We start from the raw sequence: 22,808 nt of genomic DNA, 5'->3' as shown, positions 1-22,808 counted from the left end.
AAATGGAAGGCACAATGCCCCTGACATTTAAGAAACTAACAAAGGCCATGTTATAACTCACATTCAGAAATTATTTGACATACTAACAGGGTATACTACTGTCTACATTTGCTAATTTATTAATGTTGGGAGCTACAGATGAAATTGTCCTATTTCTACACCTGTAGGGGAGATACAGCTTGTGACCTTGTATGAGTTGCTGACCTCCCTGAGTTTATGTTTCCATAAAGGCAGACAGGGATGCTAATACTAAGCCAGGGTCCTTGCAGGAAACAGATGGCTCACCCTATCTGGATAATTTGAAGAGAATTTAGTGAAGGGACTGTTGGAAAGGTGTGGGCAGGGTTCAAGAAGACCCACAAGGGATGGCACAATCCTCCAGGGATAAGAACATCAAGGGCTATTACCACCCCTAGACCTGAGAGGCAGCAAGGGGAGGAATAGGGACTGGACTTGGGGAGGGCAGCTGTCTGGAGAGTGCAGCCTGGTTGCATCAGACATAGGTGGAGAAGATGGAGCAGTCATCCTCAGCAACCCCACAGGGAGGAGGCAGGGGCAGGAAATGCCCTGACTCTACCCTCCTTTCACCCAACAATCTCTGCTCTTGCCTCCCATTGGCTGAACCCAACCAGAAGCCAGAGGAGAAAGGTGTCTGTGAATGCACCCAGTATACGTCAGCTTCGCAGGACATAGAGCATGACAGAGAATGGGGCAGGGTGAGTCTGGAGGGAAGATGGAAGATTCCTGGTCTGGATGACTATTTCATAATTTTATGATGATCAGAGGAGATAATATATACAAAAGTGCCCAATCCTGGCATATTATCAATTTTTGAAAATGGTCCATATGTGCCTGTAAAGGATGTGTATTTTGTAGTTGTTGGTGCAATGTCCCATATACACTCATTGGGTCATGTTAGCTAACACTTCCATGTATTTACTGATTTTTGTGGGCTTGTTCTTCCAGGTACCGAGAGAGTTTTGTTAAAATATTCTGCTAAGATTATGGATTTGTCTGTTTCTCCTTTTAGTTCTGTCAATTTTTAGTATACACATTTTGAGTCTGTTATTTAGTACATATAAATTTTACCATTTATAAATTTATTGTTATGAGTGATCTTCTTACTCTAATAAGTTCCATCAGCAGTCTTTTGACTGATATGATAAATACTAAAAAGTCAGATTTCAAGAACCATTCTAATGATTTTTGTCTTTTAACTGGAGAATTTAATCCATTTATAGTTAATGTAATTACTGATCTATTTTGGTTTAAATCTACCACCTCATTTGTGGATTGTCCTTGTCTCACTTATTCTTTCTTTTCTCTTTTAACGCCATCTTTTAGATTGGCTGAGTTATTTATTCCATTTTTTTTTTATTATTCCATTTCCTTCCCTCTACTGATTCAGAAGTTATAAACCCTGTTTCTTTCTTTCTTCTTCTTCTTCCCCTTTTTCTTCTTCTTCTTCTTCTTCTTCTTCTTCTTCTTCTTCTTCTTCTTCTTCTACTTTTTTTTTTTTTTTTGGTGTTTATCCTAGAAAGTAAAACATGCATACTCAACTTATCAAGACCTAAAGATAATCAATGCTTGACCCTCTTCTTGGAGGGCTTTAGAATAGTTTAATTATATTTACTGCCCTCCCAATTTATTAGCAACTGTTGGTGTGCATTTAAATTCTACATATCTTTTAACTGTGCAAGACATTATCATTATTGTTTTATACAGTAAATGCTCATTTAGAATTAACCCACATATTTACACTTTCATTGCTCTTCATTATTTTTTGCATCTTAGACTTCATCTATGATAATGTATGATAAAGTATATACTGTGATAAAGTATATACTTTAGAGGAGGTCTGCAAACACTTCAGCTTTCATTTCCCTGAAAATGTCTTTTTTTCACCTGCATTTCCTGAAAGACTCTTCACTCCCCAAACACCAGAAAATAGTAAAAACTGATATTTATTGTATGTGTACTGTCTACTGTGCTCACTATGTGCTGGCTGCATTTGAGACACTGTGTTATATCATCCTCATAAATAAGCCTGTGAGCCAGTACTCTTGTTATTCCAGTTTTACAGATTTGGAAAAACTTACAGCAATTAAATGCTGTGGCTACAGGCATACAGTTAGAAGTGGCAGACCCGGAATATGCACCCAGATACGCAGTTCTCAAAACCTGTGCTCGTAACTACTAAGCTCTATTGAATGAAGGGGGACATCGTGGTATCACTGTATTTTCCACAGTATATTGATGAGGACAATGAGTGGGACCTAAAGCTTATATAAATTTGGTGGTCCTCTTTAAGGAAAATATCACAAAATTACAAATACAAAATTAGGTATAAAGGTGAATATTTTTTTCCAGCTTTACTGAGGCTAATTGACAAAAATTATATATGTTTAAGGTATACATTGTGAGATGAATACCACAATCAAGTGAATTAACACATCCGTCACCACACAGTTACCTTTGTGTGTGTGTGCATGTGTGTAGTGAGAACACTAAAGCACATTTCAAGTATACAATACAGTATTGCTAATTGTAGTCACCATGCTGTACGTTAGATTCTCAGAACTTACTCATCTTATAACTGAAAGCCTTTGACCAACATCATCAGTCTCCCCACCCCAAGTCCCTGGCAACCACCATTCCACACTCCACATCTGTGAACATCACTATTTTAGATTCCACATATAAGTGAGATGGTATAGTATTTGGTTTTTTGTGTGTGTCCAGATTATTCCATTTAGCACGTTGTCTTCCCAGTTTATCCTTGTTGTGGCGAATGGCAGGATTTCCTTCTTTTTCATGGTCGAATAATATTCCTGTGTGTGTGTGTGTGTGTGTGTGTGTGTGTGTGACATTTTCTTTATACTAATTCTGTCCAGTAGAACTTACTTTGATGAAGGAAATGTTTTATAATCCATGATGTCCAACACAGCAACCTTTAGACACATGTGGTATTGAATAATTTGAAATATTGCTAGTGGGACTGAGGAACTGATTTTGAATTCTTATTTATTTATTTATTTATTTATTTATTTTTTTTTTTTAACGTTTATTTATTTTTGAGACAGAGAGAGAGAGACAGAGCATGAACGGGGGAGGAGCAGAGAGAGAGGGAGACACAGAATCGGAAGCAGGCTCCAGGCTCTGGGCCATCAGCCCAGAGCCCGACGCGGGGCTCGAACTCACGGACCGCGAGATCGTGACCTGGCTGAAGTCGGACGCTCAACCGACTGCGCCACCCAGGCGCCCCTGAATTCTTATTTAATTGTACTTAGCTTAAATTAACACAAAGCTCTAAATCTCTTTTTGCTTTGATTTCTTTTTTTCAATACCTATTTGATCTGTCCATTTATGAGAAAGGTATCTTAAAGTCCATGCAGATTTTGTGGATTTATCCATTTGTCTTATGATTTGTATACATTTCTGGTATGTATATTTCAAAGTTGTTAAACACAAAAGGGTCATGTCAGGTTCTTGGTAGCCACAGCAGAAACCAAATTGGGCTGGCTTTCCAAAAATGGGGATTTATTGCAAGGAAGGTAGGTCAACAGATTGAGGAGAGCTGGAGGCTTGGCGGGAGGCCCTGTCAGGGGAGAGCACTACCACTGCTCCTTCACACGGCTGGCTGCTGTGGCTGTGGGCACTGCTGCTGGAAATGCTGTCAGCCCCTAAAACATGACAGGCGTCCAGTACAATGTTCCATCTTCTTGCTTGTTACTCCTATTGAGATGAAATGGCCTTCTCCATCTTACTACCATTGTCTTGGAATGTGTCTTTTACCGTTGCCACATCTGGCTTACTGTTTTTTTGTTTTGCTTTGTTTCAGCTGGGTGAAGGCTTCTGGTGTCCTTCTGCAACTTAATGCAGGCTAGGGCCTTTTACAATTTCCAAGTAGACAGTTTTCTTCACTAATTTTGCTTCCTTCTGCTCATTGCAGTGTTTATTGGGGAGACATTTTTTAAAAAACCATGTATGCCTATTACCAGCTTTTCTAGAAATCTCTTACTTTATTTATATGGAATGAAAATTACTGCATCAGTGGCAAGGAAGTGAAGAAGACAGCCAGTAAGCTCTCTTGAGTATGAAAGCTCTGAACTAGTGTTCTAGAAAACAGGCATGCTTGTGGGGGGCTTGAACTCTCAGGAAGAGCACAGACCCCTGCCACGCTGCCCCTCCCCTCCCCCACCCCAGAATCACCTGGGCAGGGCCACACGTTCTGGTGGGGCCATCCTGGATGCTGTCCTAAATTTCTGCTAACAGAGCTCATAAAGCAAGGAATCAGGGGTTGGCATTTGTACTTACCTATTTATGAGAGTTTGGGTTCTGGAAACATTATCACACTAACAAGGAGAAAGAAACTGGAGGTTGAACTCAATGTCAGCTTTTTTCAATTCAGCTAATATTCCAAAAATAAACACACTTAATTATTAAAGGAGTCAAGAAACTCTCCCTGCATCCTGACACTTCCAAGAGTAAGTGGTCTGAAACATTATTTTACATGAAGTAAATAGAAGTTTTGAGATAAATAATGAGCTGTCAAAGAAATTCCATCTATGTGGTAGACTGCCTTGGATTGCACCCCTATGTATTTTAGGGGGGTGCTGTCTGTCGTTGGTGGTACCTCAGTGGAAAAATCTGAGAAGCACACTTCAGTCTAAATTTCATCCTTGAGGGGCACCTGGGTGGCTCAGTCGGTTAAACCTCTGACTTCGGCTCAGGTCATGATCTCACGGTCCGTGAGTTCGAGCCCCGCGTCGGACTCTGTGTTGACAGCTCAGAGCCTGGAGCCTGCTTCAGATTCTGTGTCTCCCTCTCTCTCTGACCCTCCCCCATTCATGCTCTCTCTCTGTCTCAAAAATAAATAAACATTAAAAAAAATTTAAATTTCATCCTTGAATTCAATCAGACTACCAGAAAGCCAAAAACTTAGAATATTTTAGACCTTTGTAGAGTTGTTTTCTTTTGACTTACTCTTCAGTGAGATGCTAACGTGCCATTTTATTCATTATGGGAGCATTGCTGGGGGCATTTCCCACTACTCTATATGAGGCTATGGGGAGAAGTTTCTCCCATGTTTAAAAGATGTGTACGTTCTAAGCAGTGGCTTGCTCTTCCCTTGAGGGTACTGCACATCTCTGACAGGGAGTGCTTTCCTTTCTGCTCTGGCCTCTAGTGAGATCAGAGATAAATTGGCAGTCCAGACATAGCCAGGGCAAAAGAACTTCGGGCACCGTTATGTACTGACATAACCTCATCTTGCTTGATTTTCTTTTTCTATTTTCATTTTCCTTTCATTCAATTACCTGATTTACTTTAATTTCTATCTTATTGCGTTGTATGCATCTCTATAAGCCATCTCAAGTTCTATTTCATTTTGAATGAAGGGGAATGTGAATAAATAATAAATCATGAAATGAGTAATGGACCCCAGGCTAAATTGGTTTGTCCTCTGCTGAGGGGACCCTAGTGGTGAAGGGGCCACATATCAGTGGAAGGAGCCACTTAACTGCTCCTGACTCAATCAGGAAGAGGAGGGTCATAAATGTCACAAATAGGCATAACCAGCGGCTGATGGCTTCAGCTAGTGGAAGAAGCCAAGAGTCCATTCAAATGGGGAAAAAAAAACCCCAGATGAATGGCTGAGTATACGTAGTTGTCTGTCTGCAAAGGAGGTGGACGGGGAAGCAATGGTTCTCTATAGCCCTCTAGAGGTATCAGTGTAATTATAAAATCATGTTGCATGGTCACGTTCTTTCTCTGTCTATAAATTCAATTAGTTAATCAAAGATTTTATATTTTCCACCAAGTTGTAGAAATGGATATGTAAAACTCCTTTTGATCAAGTGATAATTGACATTCTATGTAATGGTTTGTAAATGAACTCCTACTAAGTATTCTGGGTTTATGTATAAGAAATATAGAATTCATTTTATGCTTAAAATTACATGGAGGAGTTAAAATAGGAAATGATTCTTTCAAGAAAATATTTTGAGTTTCATTTTCCCAAGAGGAAGACATCTTTTTTATTTTTTTAAATGAGATTACACTTTCCTTAAGCACAGGTGGAAGGTCTATGAGATGAAATTACCTGATAAAGACCATTATATTTAATGTAAGTATTGATATGTTTAGATTTAGGTCACTATTTTATGATTCCTTTTATTTTTGTACCTTGATTTTCTCTTTCCTTCTTTTTGTATTCTTTGAACATTTTTAATATCCATTTTAATTTATCTTGAGTTTTTACACACCTTTTTAAAATAGTTTTTTGAGCAGTTGTTCTAAGGATTACAATACATATACTTAACTTTTAACAGATTAGTATATTATCATTTCAAGTGGAACATAGGAACCATGTAGTTCCTCTTCCTACCCTTGGGGAGATAGTCCTCTCTGTATAACATTAACATACACTGAAAACACTATCAGACCATTGGTTGTAGCAACTTCTTTCTAGAAGAAATGTTCTAGAACAACTTCTTTCTAGAAGAAAGAAGTCTCCAGAGGCAAGAGAAACAAAAGCAAAAATAAACTATTAGGACTACATCAAAATAAAAAGCTTCTGTACAGTGAAGGAAACAATCAACAAAACTAAAAGGCAACCCTTGGAATGGGAGAAGATATTTGCAAATGGCATATCCAATAAAGGGTTAGTATCCAAAATATATAAAGAACTTATAAAACTCAACACCCAAAAACCAAATAATCCAACTGAAAAACGGGCAGAAGACATGGACAGACATTTCTCCAAAGAAGATACCTAGATAGCCAACAGGAGCATGGGAAAATGCTCATCACCGCTTATCAGTGAATGCAAGTCAAAACTACAATGAGATATCTATTACCTCACACCTGTCAGAAAGTCTAAAATCAAAAACACAAGAACCAATAGGTATTGTCTAGGATGTGGAGAAAAAGGAACACTCATGCACTGCTAGTGGGAATGCAGAGTGGTGCAGCTGCTGTGGAAAACAGTATGGTGGTTCCTCAAAACATCAAAAATTGAACTACCTTGGGGGCGCCTGGGTGGCTCAGTTGGTTGGGTGTCCAACTTCAGCTCAGGTCATGATCTTGCGGTTTGTGAGTTCAAGCCCCACATCAGGCTCTGTGCTGACAGCTCAGAGCCTGGAGCCTGCTTCGGATTCTTTGTCTCCCTCTCTCTACCCCTCCCCTACTTGTGCTCTTTCTCTGTCTCTGTCTCTGTCTCGAAAATAAATAAATATTAAAACAATAAATAAAAAATAGAACTGCCTTATCACCCAGCACCCACACTACTGGGTATTTACCCCCAAAATACAAGAACATTAATTCAAAGGGAAACATGCACCCTTATGTTTATAGTAGCACTATTTACAATAGCCAAGACATGGAAGCAGCCCAAATGTCCATTAATTGATGAATGGATATTATTATATATATAATATTTCTTTGTACACAAAGAAATATTATTCATCCATAAAAAAACAATGAAATCTTGCCATTTGCAATGACATGGATGAAGCTAGAGTGTACTATGCTAAGCAAAATAAGTCAATCAGAGAAAGACAAATACCATATAATTTCATTCATATGTGGAATTTAAGAAATCTCTCTCTGTATTTAATAAATTTAAAATTTATATATAAATATATATTTAAATATATATTTAAGAATTTACATATATAATATATATAATATGTATTTCCCCTTTGCTCATTTGTTTTGTTCCTATATGTCTATATATAGAGAGAACAAGCTGATGGGTACCAGAGGGGAGGTGGGTGGGGGGATGGGTTAAATGGGTGACAGGGATTCAGAAGTGTACTTGTGATGAGCACCAAGTGATGTACAGAATTGTTGAATCACTGTGTTGTACACCTGAAAGTAATATAACACTATGTTAACTAACTGGAATTAAAATAAAAACTTAAAAAAAAAGAAAACGCTGTCAGACAATGTAAAAATTTTTTCTGCCAACTGTCAAACATATTCTAAAGAACTGAAGAGGAGAAAAGCAGTCGATTATACGAATATCCACATATTTACCATTTCTGTTGCTCTTCCTTGATTCCTGAGGTTCCAACTTTCTCTACATCATTTGCCTTTGATCTGAGGAATTTGCTTCAACTTTCTTTTTTAGAGGTCTGTTGGCAAGAAACCCTTAGTTCCTCTCCATCAGAGAATGTCTTACCTTAATTTTGCCCTCATTCCTGAAGGATATTTTTACTGAATATACATTCCAGGTGATTCCTTTTTTTTTTTTTCAGAGCTTAAAAATTTTGTTCTGCTTCCTTCTGGCCTGGTTTGAGAAATTCACACCCATTCTAATGCTTTCCCCTCATATATTATCTTTTGTTCTTCTCTGGTTTCTTCAAGATCTTTTCCTCTATCTTTAGGTTTTGGAAGTTTGGTTATGATGTGTCTGGGTGTGAGTTTTCTTGTGTTTATCTTGTTTTTAGTTTGCTGAGTTTCTTGAATCTGTAAGTGTATTTAGTTGGCCAATTTTGGCAAGTTTTCAGCCATTATTCTTTTAAATATGTTTTCTTCACCCATATTTTTCTCCTTTCTTTCTGGGATCATGATATGAGTATTAGATCTTTTAATATTGTCTCATAGGTCCCCAGGGCTCTGTTCACTTTTCTTTTTCAATTTTTTCTCTTTGTTACTCCGATTGGGTAAGTTTTATTTATTACCTTCAAATGTACTCACTTCTCATTTTTCCCTGTCATTTCCACTGTGATATTAAGACCATTGAGTAATCTATTTGCTATTTCATTTTCCAGTTCCAAAATTTCCATTTGGTTCTTTTTTAAAAAATAATTTTTACTTCTCTACTGAGACTTCCTATCTTTACATAACTTTCAAAAGTAGTCACTCTTCCTTCTTGGAGCCCCATTATTATAATTGCTTTAAAGCATCTGTCTAGTTATTTCAAAATCTTGGGGTGCCTGGGTGGCTCAGTTGGTTAAGTGTATGACCTTGGATATGGCTCAGGTCATCATCTCACGGTTTGTGGGATCAAACCCCACATTGGGCTCTGTGCTGACAGCATGGAGTCTTCTTGGGATTCTCTCTCTCCCTCTTTCTCTGCCCCTCGCTGGCTTGCTCACTCTTTCTCTCTCTCAATAAATAAATAAACTTAAAAAAATATTTCAAAAAAACCCCAAAAGACAAAATCCATGCCATCTCAGAGTTGGTATCTTCTCTTGTCTTCTCCCTTGTGAGACATTGATATTTTCTTGGTTTTTGGTATGTCAAGTAATTTTGAATTACATGTAGGCATTGTGAATATTGTATGATTCTGGGTGTTGTTTAAATCCTGTGGAAAAATATTGATTTTTTTTTTTTAGGCAGAAAACTAACCCAGTGAGGTATGTTCCCATCTATCTTTTGCAGGCTATGCTCCTGGTGTTAGCTCAGTTCTCAAAGCCCTTGCAATGTTACTGGGCTCTCTCCATCTGTGTGCCCATGCAGTGGCAACTGAGCAGAGGTTACTATTCAGGTCAGTTTTCAAAGACTTTGGTATACCAAAATATATGGCTAAATCATCCATGTGCACCTTGGGCATGAGCTCAGGAGTTCATAACCAACTTCACGGGACCTTTTTTTTTTCTTAACTAGCTGGGCATTCCACCGCACCACTATTGATGACATCAACACTGTAGCGCACACACTGGGCAGTCCCCAGGATATCTTTAATGGTTCCAGAGAGTTCTCTGGCTAGAGCTTGGTGCTGTATCTGTTGAGCAATGTTGACAATCTCATCAAAAGTGATATTTCCATTGTGCTTAATGTTTTTCTGCTTTTTTCTGTCTCTTGCTGGTTCCTTGAGGGTTTTGGTAATCGGGGCAGACGTGGAAGTTCCCACTTCAATCTGGGCCTGTCAGTTTCACTGTGATCCTCAGACCCTTTCAACCACTGGTTGCCTTGGCAATGTCATCACCAAACTTTTATGGAGACAGATGCATTGGGTTGATCTTCTGGGGCAAGGAAGATGTGGCACTGACTGCCTCACCCATACACCTCAGGTATATGACTTTGATCTTGTTGGTGTTGAACTTAGGTGGTGTGGTGGAGATGGCTGGTATCAGATGAACCCAGATTTGGGTTGATGAAAGATAGTTGCACCTTCCCTTCCTCTGAGCCAAAAGCCCAAAGCTATGGGATCATTTTCTTGAGCTCACTCCTATCTGAAATCTTCCTGACACTTTTCTGCCCCTAGGGATTCCCTTGTTCTCCTTTCTGGCCTTCTGGCTATAAAGCTGGGGCTTTAGATTCCTGGCTCTGCAGCACACGTTCCTCGAATGTGTTTGCCTCCAGGTCTAAGTGACCGGTAGATTGAGAGAGAAAAGCATTGGGGTCTTTCCTCACATACTTGGGACCAAAGTTCCCTGGTCAGGAGAGAAGGATGCCAGCCCAGACCCTGCAGCTGCCAGGCACTACCTGGCATTGCCTGAAGGCTAGGGTGGGAGAGAAGGGAAAATGAAGAAGAAACCACCCCCCCCCCACTTCCTCTAACCCATGGGGTCCTCTTTCTTGTTCCTTGAAACAGAAATAAAGGGCTTCTCTTAGAGCTCTTTCTCTCCACACTTGGTGCAAGGTTCCAGGTTTCAGATTGCTTTTGAGTCTTGGCCAGTGGGTACCAAGGGAAACAAATGAGGAACTTACTGATTTGGTAGTATTGCAAGTTCTGGTTCTCTTCCCCAATTTGCTCATGACCATTTAGTTTCAAGAGTTCTCAGGTAGCTGCTCCATGCATTCTACCCAGGGATATTGCTTGCATTCAGTGGGAGAAACAGGGTGAAAGGCACTTACTTGATCTTGACTGGAACCCAGTTTACAATCTGTTGTTAAAATCAGGCAGATGGCCCTAGCTTTTGGTCCAAAGAGATGTTGGGGAGTTGCCTTAGCAAAGAATAAAGAAACAGAGTTCCTATGATACATAAACACAATGGAACACTAGCCAGTAAAAATGAGCAAGGATGGGGCGCCTGGGTGGCGCAGTCGGTTAAGCGTCCGACTTCAGCCAGGTCACGATCTCGCTGTCCGTGAGTTCGAGCCCCGTGTCAGGCTCTGGGCTGATGGCTCAGAGCCTGGAGCCTGTTTCCGATTCTGTGTCTCCCTCTCTCTCTGCCCCTCCCCCGTTCATGCTATGTCTCTCTCTGTCCCAAAAATAAATTAAAAACGTTGAAAAAAAATAAAAAAATTAAAAAAAAAAAAATGAGCAAGGATGATCTCTATTACCTGATATGGAGTGATTTCTGGGAGATACTGTTAAGTGAAAAAATTTAAATGTGTGGTTTTAAAGCATCTCCTCACACATTGCTCATTAGTTGCAAGGGAAAAATAGGAATTATACATTGGAGAAATTAGACAATATCTTGAGCAGGTAAATAAAAACTTCACTGCCAGTGAGGGGTAATGGACTTGACTTGCCTCTTTTTGTCATGCCCTGAGAAGGACATGGTGGATATGTAATATTTTAGCCAGAAAAGCATTACCTGAGTTTGAGCACAAGGAAACATCAGCTGGATCTCAGAAGAGGAATGTTTTATTTAAAAAGGGGGAAGATTGCATCACTTTAAAATATCAATGTTATAAGAGGCAAAATAATGTATGTAGAAATATTTCAGATTTAAGGAAACTGAAGAGACATATCAACAAAATGCAATACCTGCTTATAGTGTTGAGAGGAAAAAATGCTATGAAGGATGTTATTAGGTCAATTGACAAAATTAGGATACTAAGAAGAGAATAAAAGGATGGAATCAATGTTAAAATTCCTAAAATTGTTAGTTATATTGTGGTTATGTAAGAGAATATTTTATTCTTCGTATTCCACACACTCCTGTATTTAGGGCTAAAGGGCATGATGTTTGCAACTTACTCGCATATGATTAGAACAAAGTTATGTATCTGTCAGCATGTATGAACATATACATAACTATGGCCAGATGGATTCAATGACTAAGCACATGCTAAATAAAGCAAAAGGGACAATGTGTTAGTGACAGGTGAACCTGCGTACTCAGTATGCTATTTTTATTTTTGCAACTTTTCTGTAAGTTTGAAGTTGTCTCCGAGTGAGTTTTAAGAAGATCAGAGTTCCCTTCTTTGGAAAAATGTCTATTCATGTCTTCTGCCCATTTCTTAACTGGATTATTTGTTTTTTGGATATTGAGTTTAATAAGTTCTTTATAGATTTTGCATACTAACCCTTTTTCAGATATGTGCAATTTAAGAAACAAAACAGATGAACACATGGGAAGGGGAAAAAAAGAGAGAGGGAAGCAAACCACAAGAGACTCTTAACTGTAGAGAACAAACTGAGGGTTAATGGAGAAAGGTGGGTGGGGGATGGGCTAAATGGGTCATGGGCATTAAAGAGGGCAATTGTTGGGATGAACACTGGGTGTTGTATGTGAGTGATGAATCACTAGATTCTTCTCCTGAAACCAATATTACACTATATGTTAACTAACTTGAATTTAACTAAAAATTTGAAAAACAAAAACCAAAAAACAACAGTTTCCCAAATTCTGTTCTGTCATGGGCGTTGTGATATCTATGTTGCAAATGGCAGTAACTGATCCTAGGCCTTTCTGCTACCTGCAGTCCAGCTGATAGCAGTCTTCCCCAGCCTTTCCCAGCTTGCTGAGATTGGAGAGAAAATTGTATGTCATGCTTATAAATCAATGTCAATCTTTAAAGCTTGCAAAAACTTATAAAACATATATAGATCTGTATGCCAGCTCAGCACAGAGCATAGAGGCTGCATTCCTATTCTTGGATGTGTTCTAGAAAAAGGAATGCGAACCCAGTGATTACATGGTAAGAAGAAGCTGGTGCAAGATGAAAACAGTGACAGTCGGCTAAAATCACCAGAAGCTGAATCTGCTCAGATGCATCTTTTTAGTTAAAAGTAATAAACCCTCTTTGTTTAAAGGTGGGTGGTTAGGCTGGTGTAGAAAACTCTGTCAGTAATATCACTGACATATCAGCTGTCAGCCATATCCCCTCTGTGATCATTGTTCCAGAACACGCTGACTACATCCACCTGCTACTCTTTTTGCCTGAGGATTTTCTCTCCACTCAAGTGCGGCAAGTTGGGAGTGCCAAGAAGTCAATCTGAGGATAAATACCTCAGATTCTGCACCCTCTGGTAAGGAACAGCCCAGAGGCTGTTCCACACTGTCTCCAAGTTTTCAAATGGGATTGAATGCCAGTGGCCCAAGGTGGTAACCTGTCAGTTAATTTTCCCTTGTGGCCCCCTACTTTCCCATCTTTTTCCTCTCTTAATGCCTCCCAGAATTATGTAAACTCAAATCCTGTCTCAGCATATATTTTGGAGGAGCTCAACCTAAGGCAGATGATTATTTTTATTAATTGGAAACTTAAATGGAAAATTAAGCCAAATGGTGTGGAAAGAAAAGCTGATGTGGAACAAGGAGTTAGTCCCTTAGCAGTCAGGACAGGAGCTGATGTGGTGTAACCCCAGGATTTCAGGATGACATGTTAGCCTCTCGCTCTCTAGTGACAGGAGGTCACACCAGTTGGAGGATATTACCTTTCTGATGGCCTGAACATGAACTGAGGCCCACTCCATTGCTCTAGCATCTAGAGAACAGTGCTGGATGACTGGAGAGGCAGAACAGGGTAAAATTGATGGCTGTTGCACCATCTTGCCCTGTATCATGGAAGGTCTCTGGGAAGGGCACAAGTGGAAGAGAAAGAAAATAAGTCAGGACAGAGCCTGAATCATTAACCTGGCTTCACTTCATCAGGCAGGCAGTTTATTATCTTGTCACTCTGGGAGGAGACAAAGGATTCTAGCAGAAGACATGAAACTGTAGTCAGAGACAAAGGACTCCGTCAGTCATGGCACACTTCCCTCAACAAGCAAACTGAAATACACCTAGGATCTAGCTTCCTTTATTTGACTTTTGTTTTGTTTTGTTTTAAATTAAAAAATGTTTATGTTACTAATTTTTTTCTTCCTCCAAAATGACAAGACAGAGGAATTCACACCTAAAGAAAGAACAAGAAGAAATGACGGTCAGGGATTTAATCAGCACAGATATACGTAAGATGTCTGAACTAGAATTTAAAACCATGTTTAAATAGTAATAATAGTAGCTGAGGTTGAAAAAAGCACAGAAGACACCAGAGAATCCCTTTCTGCGGGGATAAAAGAACTAAAGTCTAGTCAGGCCAAAATTAAAAATGCTACAACCAAGATGCAATCTCGAATGGATGCTGAAACAGCAAGAATGGATGAAGCAGAGCAGTGAATCAGCGATACAGAAGATAAGACAGAAGATAATATTATGGAAAATAATGAAGCAGAAAAAAAAAGAGGGAAACAAAGGCAAAAGATCACGATACATGACTTAGAGAAGTCGGCAACTTATTAAAGAGGAATACCATTTGTATCATAGGAGTCCCAGAAGATGAAGAGACAAAAAGGGTCAGAAGGTTAATGTGACCAAATTATACCTGAAAACGTTCCTAATCTGGGGAAGGGCACAGATATTAAACTCCATGAAGCACAGAGAACTCCCATTAGATTAAAGATTCAGGCAGACTTGGATGAGAAGCAGTAGAAGGAGGCACTTACATGCCTCTATCAATAGGAGCTTCAGAAACCATCATTTTTCCTTCTTTGCCTTGGTGGCCAAGAAGCTGAGCTAAGTTCTGGAAATTTTTCTTAACTTAGGTTTTCTGATAAAATTACCCCCTCTACTTATTACTAAGCATGTTTGTAGTTTCATTGGACCTACACTTATCCTTTAAATTGTCTCCATTGTTTTTGGAATACAAATGGCATATATGACATATACAGTATAAATATGTGGTGTATGTGGAGCAAAAACCAGAGGTAGCAACTCTCCTTCAGGGTATCACAAGTTCAGTACAACTTTTCCAGGGAGGACTGAAATAGCAATAGTAAAACAGACAAATTCAATCACAGTGTATCTCTCTCTGTCGATAGTCCTGGGATAAAACAGAATTTGATCCTGTAGTTGCGACCAAAGTTGTTTGTTCCTTTCTCAACTTTCTATTTTGAGAAATTTGAAACAGTTGAAAGAAGAGTACAATGAATACCTTCAGACTTTACATCCGGATTCAATAGTAGCTAACATTTTCCCATATTTTTACTGCCTCCCTCATGTGTACACATGAACACGCACTTTCTTTTTCTGAAACCCTTAAGAATTAGTTGCAGACATGACACTTCACCCCTTCACGCTTCTTCTAAGAATAAAGATATTCCTTTACATAATTACAATACCATTATACCTATGAAAAAACATTAATTCTATCCCATTAAGTAATATTCTGTCCGTGTTCTGATTTCCCCAAAATGTCTACATTGTCGTTCTTTTCAATCAGAATCCAATAAATGCTCACATTTTGTATTTGGTTTTTATGTCCCTCTGATCTCTTTTCACTTAGGATGGAACCATCTTTTTTTCCCCATGACATTAACTTTTTTGAGTATCTGGGCCAGTTTTCTTGTTGAATGTCTACATTCTGAATTTGTCTGTTTCTCATAGGGTCATTTAACCTGTTCTTCTCCCTTGTATTCCCTATAGATTGGAAGTTTAGAGGCTTGATTACACGGGAGTTAATCATTTTGGTGGTGGTAGGTGGGCAAGAATCCTTCCTACTGTATTACACAGAAAGAAAATACACTCATTCTTCAACAACCTGGGTTTGAATTGCATGGGGCTACTTATATGCAGACTTGTTTCAATAAGTATAGCAAGTACTGTAAATGTATCTTCTCCTTATTATGATTTCTTAACATTTTATTTTCTGTAACTTATCTTAATACAATTATTTCAGCATATAACACATATACAGAATATGTGTTAATTGACTGCTTATGTTATCGGTAAGGCTTCTGGTCAAGAGTGTAGGCTACTAGTTAGGTTTTTGGAGAGTCAGAAGTTATATGTGGATTTTTGACTGCACGGGGGGTTGGTACCCTAACTCCACATTGTTTAAGGGTCAACTGTATTATAAAATTATCCCATTTTAAATGATGATTATTTGGTTGCAATGGTAGCCATCCAATTTCACCACTGTAAGAGTATATATGTTTCCTCATTGTAATTAGTATTGATTAGAATTGTGGTTAGTATTGGTATTATTTGTATTATTAGGCTAATACTTTGGTGTCATGTACATATCCTGTTCTTCATAACCTTTCAATCAATGCTTTTAGCATCCGCTGATGACTTCCCAGAACCAATTATTATATGTAGTCTTCTATCATTCCTTCTACATTTATTATTCATTCAATCAATTATAGTCAATTATGATTTTTGATGGTCAAGTTATTTCAAATTTGGCCACGGACTGCCCTTTTACACTGGCTTGTCTGTCTTTTGATGGGACTCCCTTAAGTCTTTGATAGTTCACCTGCTTTCTGGTATAACAGGACATCCCAAGCTCAGCTCACCATTTTCATGCTCCACACCTGGAACCGGCTATTTCTCTAAGGAGCACAGCTACTTTCTAAGCCTCTGACTGAAAGCATTGTTCCACTAAGGTAGCAACTTCCTATTTGGTCCTCGCTTAGCACCTTCAGGGCTGGGACTGCATTTATTGGTTCTCTAGGGCTTATCTAGAAGTCATTCAATGAAGGTTTGTTGAATGAATGAACAATGGACATCAGCCAGGGCAGTGGTTCTCATTTGAACCACTGTATATTAGAACAATCTGAAGAGCTTTTATTTTTTTTATTTTTTATTTTTTTCAATATATGAAGTTCATTGTCAAATTGGTTTCCATACAACACCCAGTGCTCATCCCAAAAGGTACCCTCCTCAATACCCATCACCCACCCTCCCCTCCCACCCCCCATCAACCCTCAGTTTGTTCTCAGTTTTTAAGAGTCTCTTATGCTTTGGCTCTCTTCCACTCTAACCTATTTTTTTTTTTTTGAAGAGCTTTTTAAAAATATTGATGTCTAGGCCCCATACCCAAATATTCTGATTTAACTTGTCTGGCATGGAGAGACAATTTAGCTTCCTGGTTAAAAAAACACAATACAAATGGTGGGGCCAGACTATCTGAATTTTGAATCCCAGAATCAACACGTACCCTGTGTGTGACCTCTTTAGGTGGCTTGTTTCTCCAGTGGTCTGTAAAGGTAATGACAACATCTACCTCACAGACAGGTCACGGTGAGCTTTGTATAAATTAACATATGCAAAGTGCTCACAACGGCTCCTCGGCTCCTCGCAAAGTCAACACCAAGTAAGTCTTAGATGTCCATTTGATTCTACATTTGTTAGTGAGGTAATTAATTTTTTGAAATACTTCCCAACGCAGTTCCTCTTTTTGATTATTCAAGTTTGTCCTCGGCAGCCTTTCTCCCTTTAGGGCTGGGCCCCATGCTGAATGAGAGAAGACAGAGGGGTGGTTTGCGAGAAATTCCTGCCAGGGACAGGGAAAAGGCAGAGAGCTTCTCTGGTCCTGGGCAGAGAAGGGGCAGCTTCCTGGCTCCCCTAGAATTATCCAGGGAAGATGGTGCAAATGAGTCAGCTGGGTTAAGGGGGACTGGAAGCAGAAGGGCCTTACGGCTGGACTCTGGCGGAATCTCTTTGCCCAGAGCTCTACCCACTCTGGTAGCCAGCATGGAGCCAAAGTGGAGAAGAGGTGTGCTCCCTCAGCTCGCTCAAGGCGTTCCTATGTGACCTTGGAAGGATTGCAAGAGTAGCTACAGACTGCAAATAAGTGCAGGTGCCAACTGGCTGCTGTAGTGGTAAAAGGTGAGGGGACCCTGCCCCAGGGACTTAGGGGGAAACACACTAAAACCAGAGGCTGGGAGGAAGACGCAGGTGAATCTCAAAGAGCTAGTAGCTGGAACAAGAGCCAAAGTGGGGGCTCTGTCAACAGGTAGCCAGCTGAGCCCTGGGAGCAGCCCCTACTCCCGGGATATTCAAGTATCCTGGGTGCTCACTGGAGCTAGAAAACACGGGATGCTTCCTCTCCAAGCTCACTTGGTCCCTCGAAAGGTAGGACTTCTGGGGGTGCCTGGGTGGCTCAGTGAGTTGAGAGTCTCACTTTGGCTCGGGACATGATCTCACGGTTCGGAATTCGAGCCCTGCATCGGACTCACTGCTGTCAGCGCAGAACCCGCTGCGGATCTTCTGTCCCCTTCTCTCTGTCCCTCTCCTGCTGGCGCTTTCTCAAAAAGGCAGGATTTCTGTGTCATCGACACAGGGATCCTTTGCAAGTTCCTAAGGCCACGATGCCATCTCCTCCTGGAGGCTTTTATGAGCAGGAATAAGTTCCCGCCACTAGGTGTCACCTGCCACCACTGTCTCTCTGTCTCTGGAAACTTAACATTTCTGTCCCTGGATAGAGCCATTTCTGCCTCTTCCACACAAAGAACTCCCCTCCACTGCACTCTCCTGTGGGCAGTTCAGCTAATTCTCCTTATTAGTGTTAAACACAAGAGCCAATTACTTTGGGGGGAGAGAGAGGAAGAGCCTCTTTTTCCTTAATAACAGCATTATTGAGATATGATCTACATGCCATACAATTCATCTTTAAAAAATGTGTAATTCAGTGTATTTTAGTGTATTCACAGAGCTATGCAACCATCACCAGCATCTAATTTCAAAACATTTTTGTCACCTCAGAAAGAAACCTTGTACCCCGTACCCACTGGCAGTCATTTCTTGTTCCTGATTCCCCTTGACAAGCACAAATCCACTTTCTATCTTTATGCATTTGCCTATTCTGCACACTTCATAGAAATGGAACCGTACAGGGTCATCTGTGACGGCTTTCTTTTACTTAGCATAATGTTTTCAAGGTTCATTTACGTTGTAGTATATGTTAGGACTCCATTCCTTTTTAGTGTCAAATAATATTCCATTGTGTGAATGTACCGTATTTCCTTTCTGCAGTCATTAGTTGATAGACACTTGGGTTGTTTCTACTTTTGGGGTGTTAAAAATACTGCTGCTATGGGGGCGCCTGGGTGGCTCAGTTGGTTAAGCATCTGACTCTTGGTTTTGGCTCAGGTCATGATCTCAAGTCACGAGATTGAGCCCCGTGTCGGCCTCTGCACGGGGCATGGGATCTGTTTGGGATTCTCTCTCTCTCTCTCTCTGCCCTTCCTCTGTTGGTGCTCTCTGTCTCTGTCTCTGTCTCTCTCTCCTCTCAAAAAAAAAAAAAAAAATAAGAGAGTGGGATGCCATGAAATGCCATGGAAACTTTCTCTGTGAGGTTCTCCACAGGGTGACTTGACTTATGCTTTATTTTGGGGCTGGTCAGGTCCCCGAAGACAAGTCTTCCGGCCCCCTGCTGGAGGCTAAGGCTGCCCACATTCCGGGAGCCAGGGAGGGAAGAAAGGTGGTGTCTCAATATTCAGTGTGCAATTTTCGCTCAGCCTGCCTGTTTTAATAGCGAGTGCTTGCCCTCCACTCCCGGCCTCAGCTTCGGTCTCCACTGGGGTGAGCAGGGGCTCTGTGTCACTACTGAGAGTGGGGCAGGAGACTGGCTCCTCCTTGCTTCCAGCCAGTCTTCATCGTCTTGGCTTCATGTTTCAATCGCCTTTTTCCTGAATCAGCTACACAGATTATGAGACATTCGTTGCTGGACTGTGGTTTTCTGAATAAATAAATGGAATGACTAGGTTTGTGTCACACAAGGAGAGGAAATCCAGTGCCTGTTTTTAGATCTGATGCTGAAGTTTCTGGTTCATAACGGGCATGCTATTATACAATTGCTCTATTTTTCATAAACCCCAGGAATGATTCATTCAGCTAATCCCAGACAATCCATCATGTTAGGACCAAATAATTAAAATGGACTTTGAGAGCTCATATGGTAAATCCCTTTCCCTCTGGCTGAGAGCATTATTAGTCCCCTGTAGTACCAAGAAAAGAGGTTGGCTCATAGTATGAGGATAGACCGTTTGAAAAGTTGGAGGTTATCAGTTCTCTAAGTCAATATTATACAAGGAATGAAAAGATAAAGAAAGGAGACAAAACAGAATGATCTTCTCGGTCTTTAGACACTAACTGCCACCCACCCCTCTGGATGTTCTGAGGCCATCCTTTGTATTCTCCTGGTGAAGAGAAAGCCAAAAGCCAGGGGATGAAGAGGAGGCCTGTGATCCCAGTGGGAGGAGAGCCCTGGTGGGTGTGTGGATCCAGCAGCTGGAATCTCTCTCCTGACTCCATACTTGTATCCTTCTTACACACAGAGCTTGAACCTGGGGGCACTTATACATCTCCTTCCTAAGCCAGGGTTCTTGGCTACTGTGATAGATGACACAAGCATGTGCAGTTTAACATAAAAGATATTAAAAGCACTTTTTAAAAAACCTCTTTGGAAAGTCCTCTGAAGAACAGACAGAGAAAGGAAAATTAAAGCTTTTTATTATGGGAATACTCAAACATACACAAAAGTAGTAAAATAACACCCCAGTGTATCCATTATCTAGCTTTACCAATTAGCAACATTTACCAATGCTATAAAATCTGTTCTCGCCCCCCTCACCCCAATCACTTTTTAAAAAGTCTTTGCTGGAGTAGATTAAAGCCAATTTCAGACAGCATATCACTGACACCCATAAATACTTCTAGATGATCTCTAATTGTTAACATTTCTCTTTTTTCCTTTCTCCTTTATATAAAACCACGAGGCCATTATTATCATAACCGAACAATTAACAATTCCCGAATACCATCTAATTCTCCAGTCCATATTAACATTTTCCAGATTATCTGAAAAATATCCTTTTTTAAAAAAAAATTTTAATGTTTATTTATTTTTGACAGAGAGAGAGAGAGAGAGAGAGAGAGAGAGAGAGAGAGAGAGAGACAGAGCATGAATAGGGGAGGGGCAGAGAGAGAGGGAGACATAGAATCAAAGCAGGCTTCAGGCTCTGAGCTGTCAGCACACAGCCCGACCTGGGGCTTGAACTCACGGACCGCGAGATCATGACCTGAGCTGAAGTCGGACGCTTAACCGACTGAGCCACCCAGGTGCCCAGAAAAATATCTTTTTACAGGAGATTTGTTTGAATCAAGGGGCAAATAAGGCTCACTTGTTGTATTCAGTCTATCCATCTCCTCTTGTGGTTGGTAATGAAAACTTCATTCTTAATTTACGTCTAATTATGTGCATTAAAAATGAAGGTGGGCTTATAAAAGGCTTTGCTCTGCTGCAGTGTCAGCTTTATTTTAATCTGGCCCCCTTCCAAAGTTTTAAGTGCTCTGGAGGCATGCTTTTCATGGATATATACTGGCCTAGCGCTTCTATCAGTGAGGTTAGAATTGAACAGTTTGTCATTTCAATATACCTGCATTCCGCCGTATTTACTGGTAAGGCGAAATAACTTTGGAGACAGTTGCTTATGAGATTGGTGCCTATTTCAACAATTTCTGTTACATTAAAAATTCTAACTCCATACTGTGTTTTGCAGTGACGGTAGAGTCTGGTACGTGGGAACTAAGTGTGGTAATAAATACGTGTGTATTTAGAAATGCTTTCAAGCAATTGATTTCAAGTGGTAGTCGTGGAGGACGAATAAGAGTGTCCTCTGAGGGTGGGATCTCTTGGTCATTAAAGACAGTGATGAAACCCAACAGTCCGGCCATGGCTCTATTTCTGCCTGGTCTTCACGTTCTCCAATCTCTCGTTAGCCCTGCAGTCAGGCCTTAGACTTGCTCTCCCACTTCTCCTCTCCTCATATTCAGCTAATATTTACTGAGTGACTGCTGTAGGCCAGACACATTATAAACTGGATCTCATTTAACTCTTAAAATAGCCTGTGGGGGTGGCGGTTCCATTTTGCAGCTGTGAAAACCCAGTTCAGAGCTTCGGTGAGAGGCTCCAGGCCACTGAATTCTGAAGGCCAGGCTTCTTCCCGGGCTCACCCTGCTGTCTGGATTATCCTTTGGGGGCTGGGTCAGTTAAGGGAGTTTAAAGCCAACACCGGCGGAGGTGATAAAACATTTAAAATTGGATCGGTACCTGCTCCGTGGAATCCCCCGCAGACATAGAGCTTCCCATCCACTGCTCCTGCGTTGGTAGAATTGGTTCGAAGGGAGAGCAGGGGACTTGGCATAGGTGGGCCCTCTCTCCAGAAGTCCCCATCAGGGTTATAGATCTCTACCACATCGAGGCACTTTCGAACCTGGCCTTTGTCTCGACCTACACAGCCAATTCCACCTACAGAGAATGATACACAGAAATGAGATGACCAAGAACTGCCCCTTCATCGTGGTTAGCACCCCCTTCCTGCTACAGTTTGTATCACACATTTACAGGCCTTTGACTTTTCCTTGCTTGGTGCTACTTCTCAGATAATTTCTTTCCTTTGCTTGCCCTTTCTTTCTTTCTTTCTTTCTTTCTTTCTTTCTTTCTTTCTTTCTTTTTATGTTTATTTTTTTAGAGAGAGAGAGGGAGACAGAGTGCCAGCGGGGGAGGGGCAGAGAGAGAGGGAGACACAGAATCGGGAGCAGGTTCCAGGCTCTGAGCCGTCAGCACGGAGCCCAATGTGCAGCTCAAACCCATGAACCGTAAGATCATGACTTGAGTCAAAGTCAGGCACCTAACTGACTGAGCCACCCAGGCATCCCATCTTTGTTTGTTTGTTTTTTTTTAATGTTTATTTTTGACAGAGAGAGCACGAGCAGGGGAGGGGCAGAGAGAAAGAGAGACACAGAATCCGAAGCAGGCTCCAGGCTCTGAGTTGTCAGCACAGAGTCCAACGCGGGGCTCGAACTCATGAACCATGAGATCATGACCTGAGTCGAAGTCTGATGCTCAACCGATTG

General features: G+C 40.6%; 1 protein-coding gene across 6 annotated transcripts in view; it reads right to left on the bottom strand.

Annotated features, from left to right (window-relative positions):
• Positions 1 to 22,808, bottom strand: part of KBTBD12 (kelch repeat and BTB domain containing 12) — a 78,151-nt gene that overhangs the window by 2,976 nt on the left and 52,367 nt on the right. For all 6 annotated transcript variants that reach the window (XR_009260670.1, XM_058725775.1, XM_058725774.1 and 3 more), the window contains one exon: positions 22,003 to 22,200. Coding sequence is in view for 5 of the 6 variants with exons in the window: in XM_058725775.1 (XP_058581758.1) it covers positions 22,003 to 22,200 (198 nt within the window). In the remaining variant the exon portion in view is untranslated. The remainder of the gene's footprint in view (positions 1 to 22,002; positions 22,201 to 22,808) is intronic.

Source organism: Neofelis nebulosa, chromosome 4 (assembly GCF_028018385.1).
Source record: "Neofelis nebulosa isolate mNeoNeb1 chromosome 4, mNeoNeb1.pri, whole genome shotgun sequence".
Lineage (NCBI taxonomy): Eukaryota > Metazoa > Chordata > Mammalia > Carnivora > Felidae > Neofelis > Neofelis nebulosa.
Note: the sequence above shows the minus strand (reverse complement) of the source record. Positions and strands in the feature narration are given on the sequence as shown.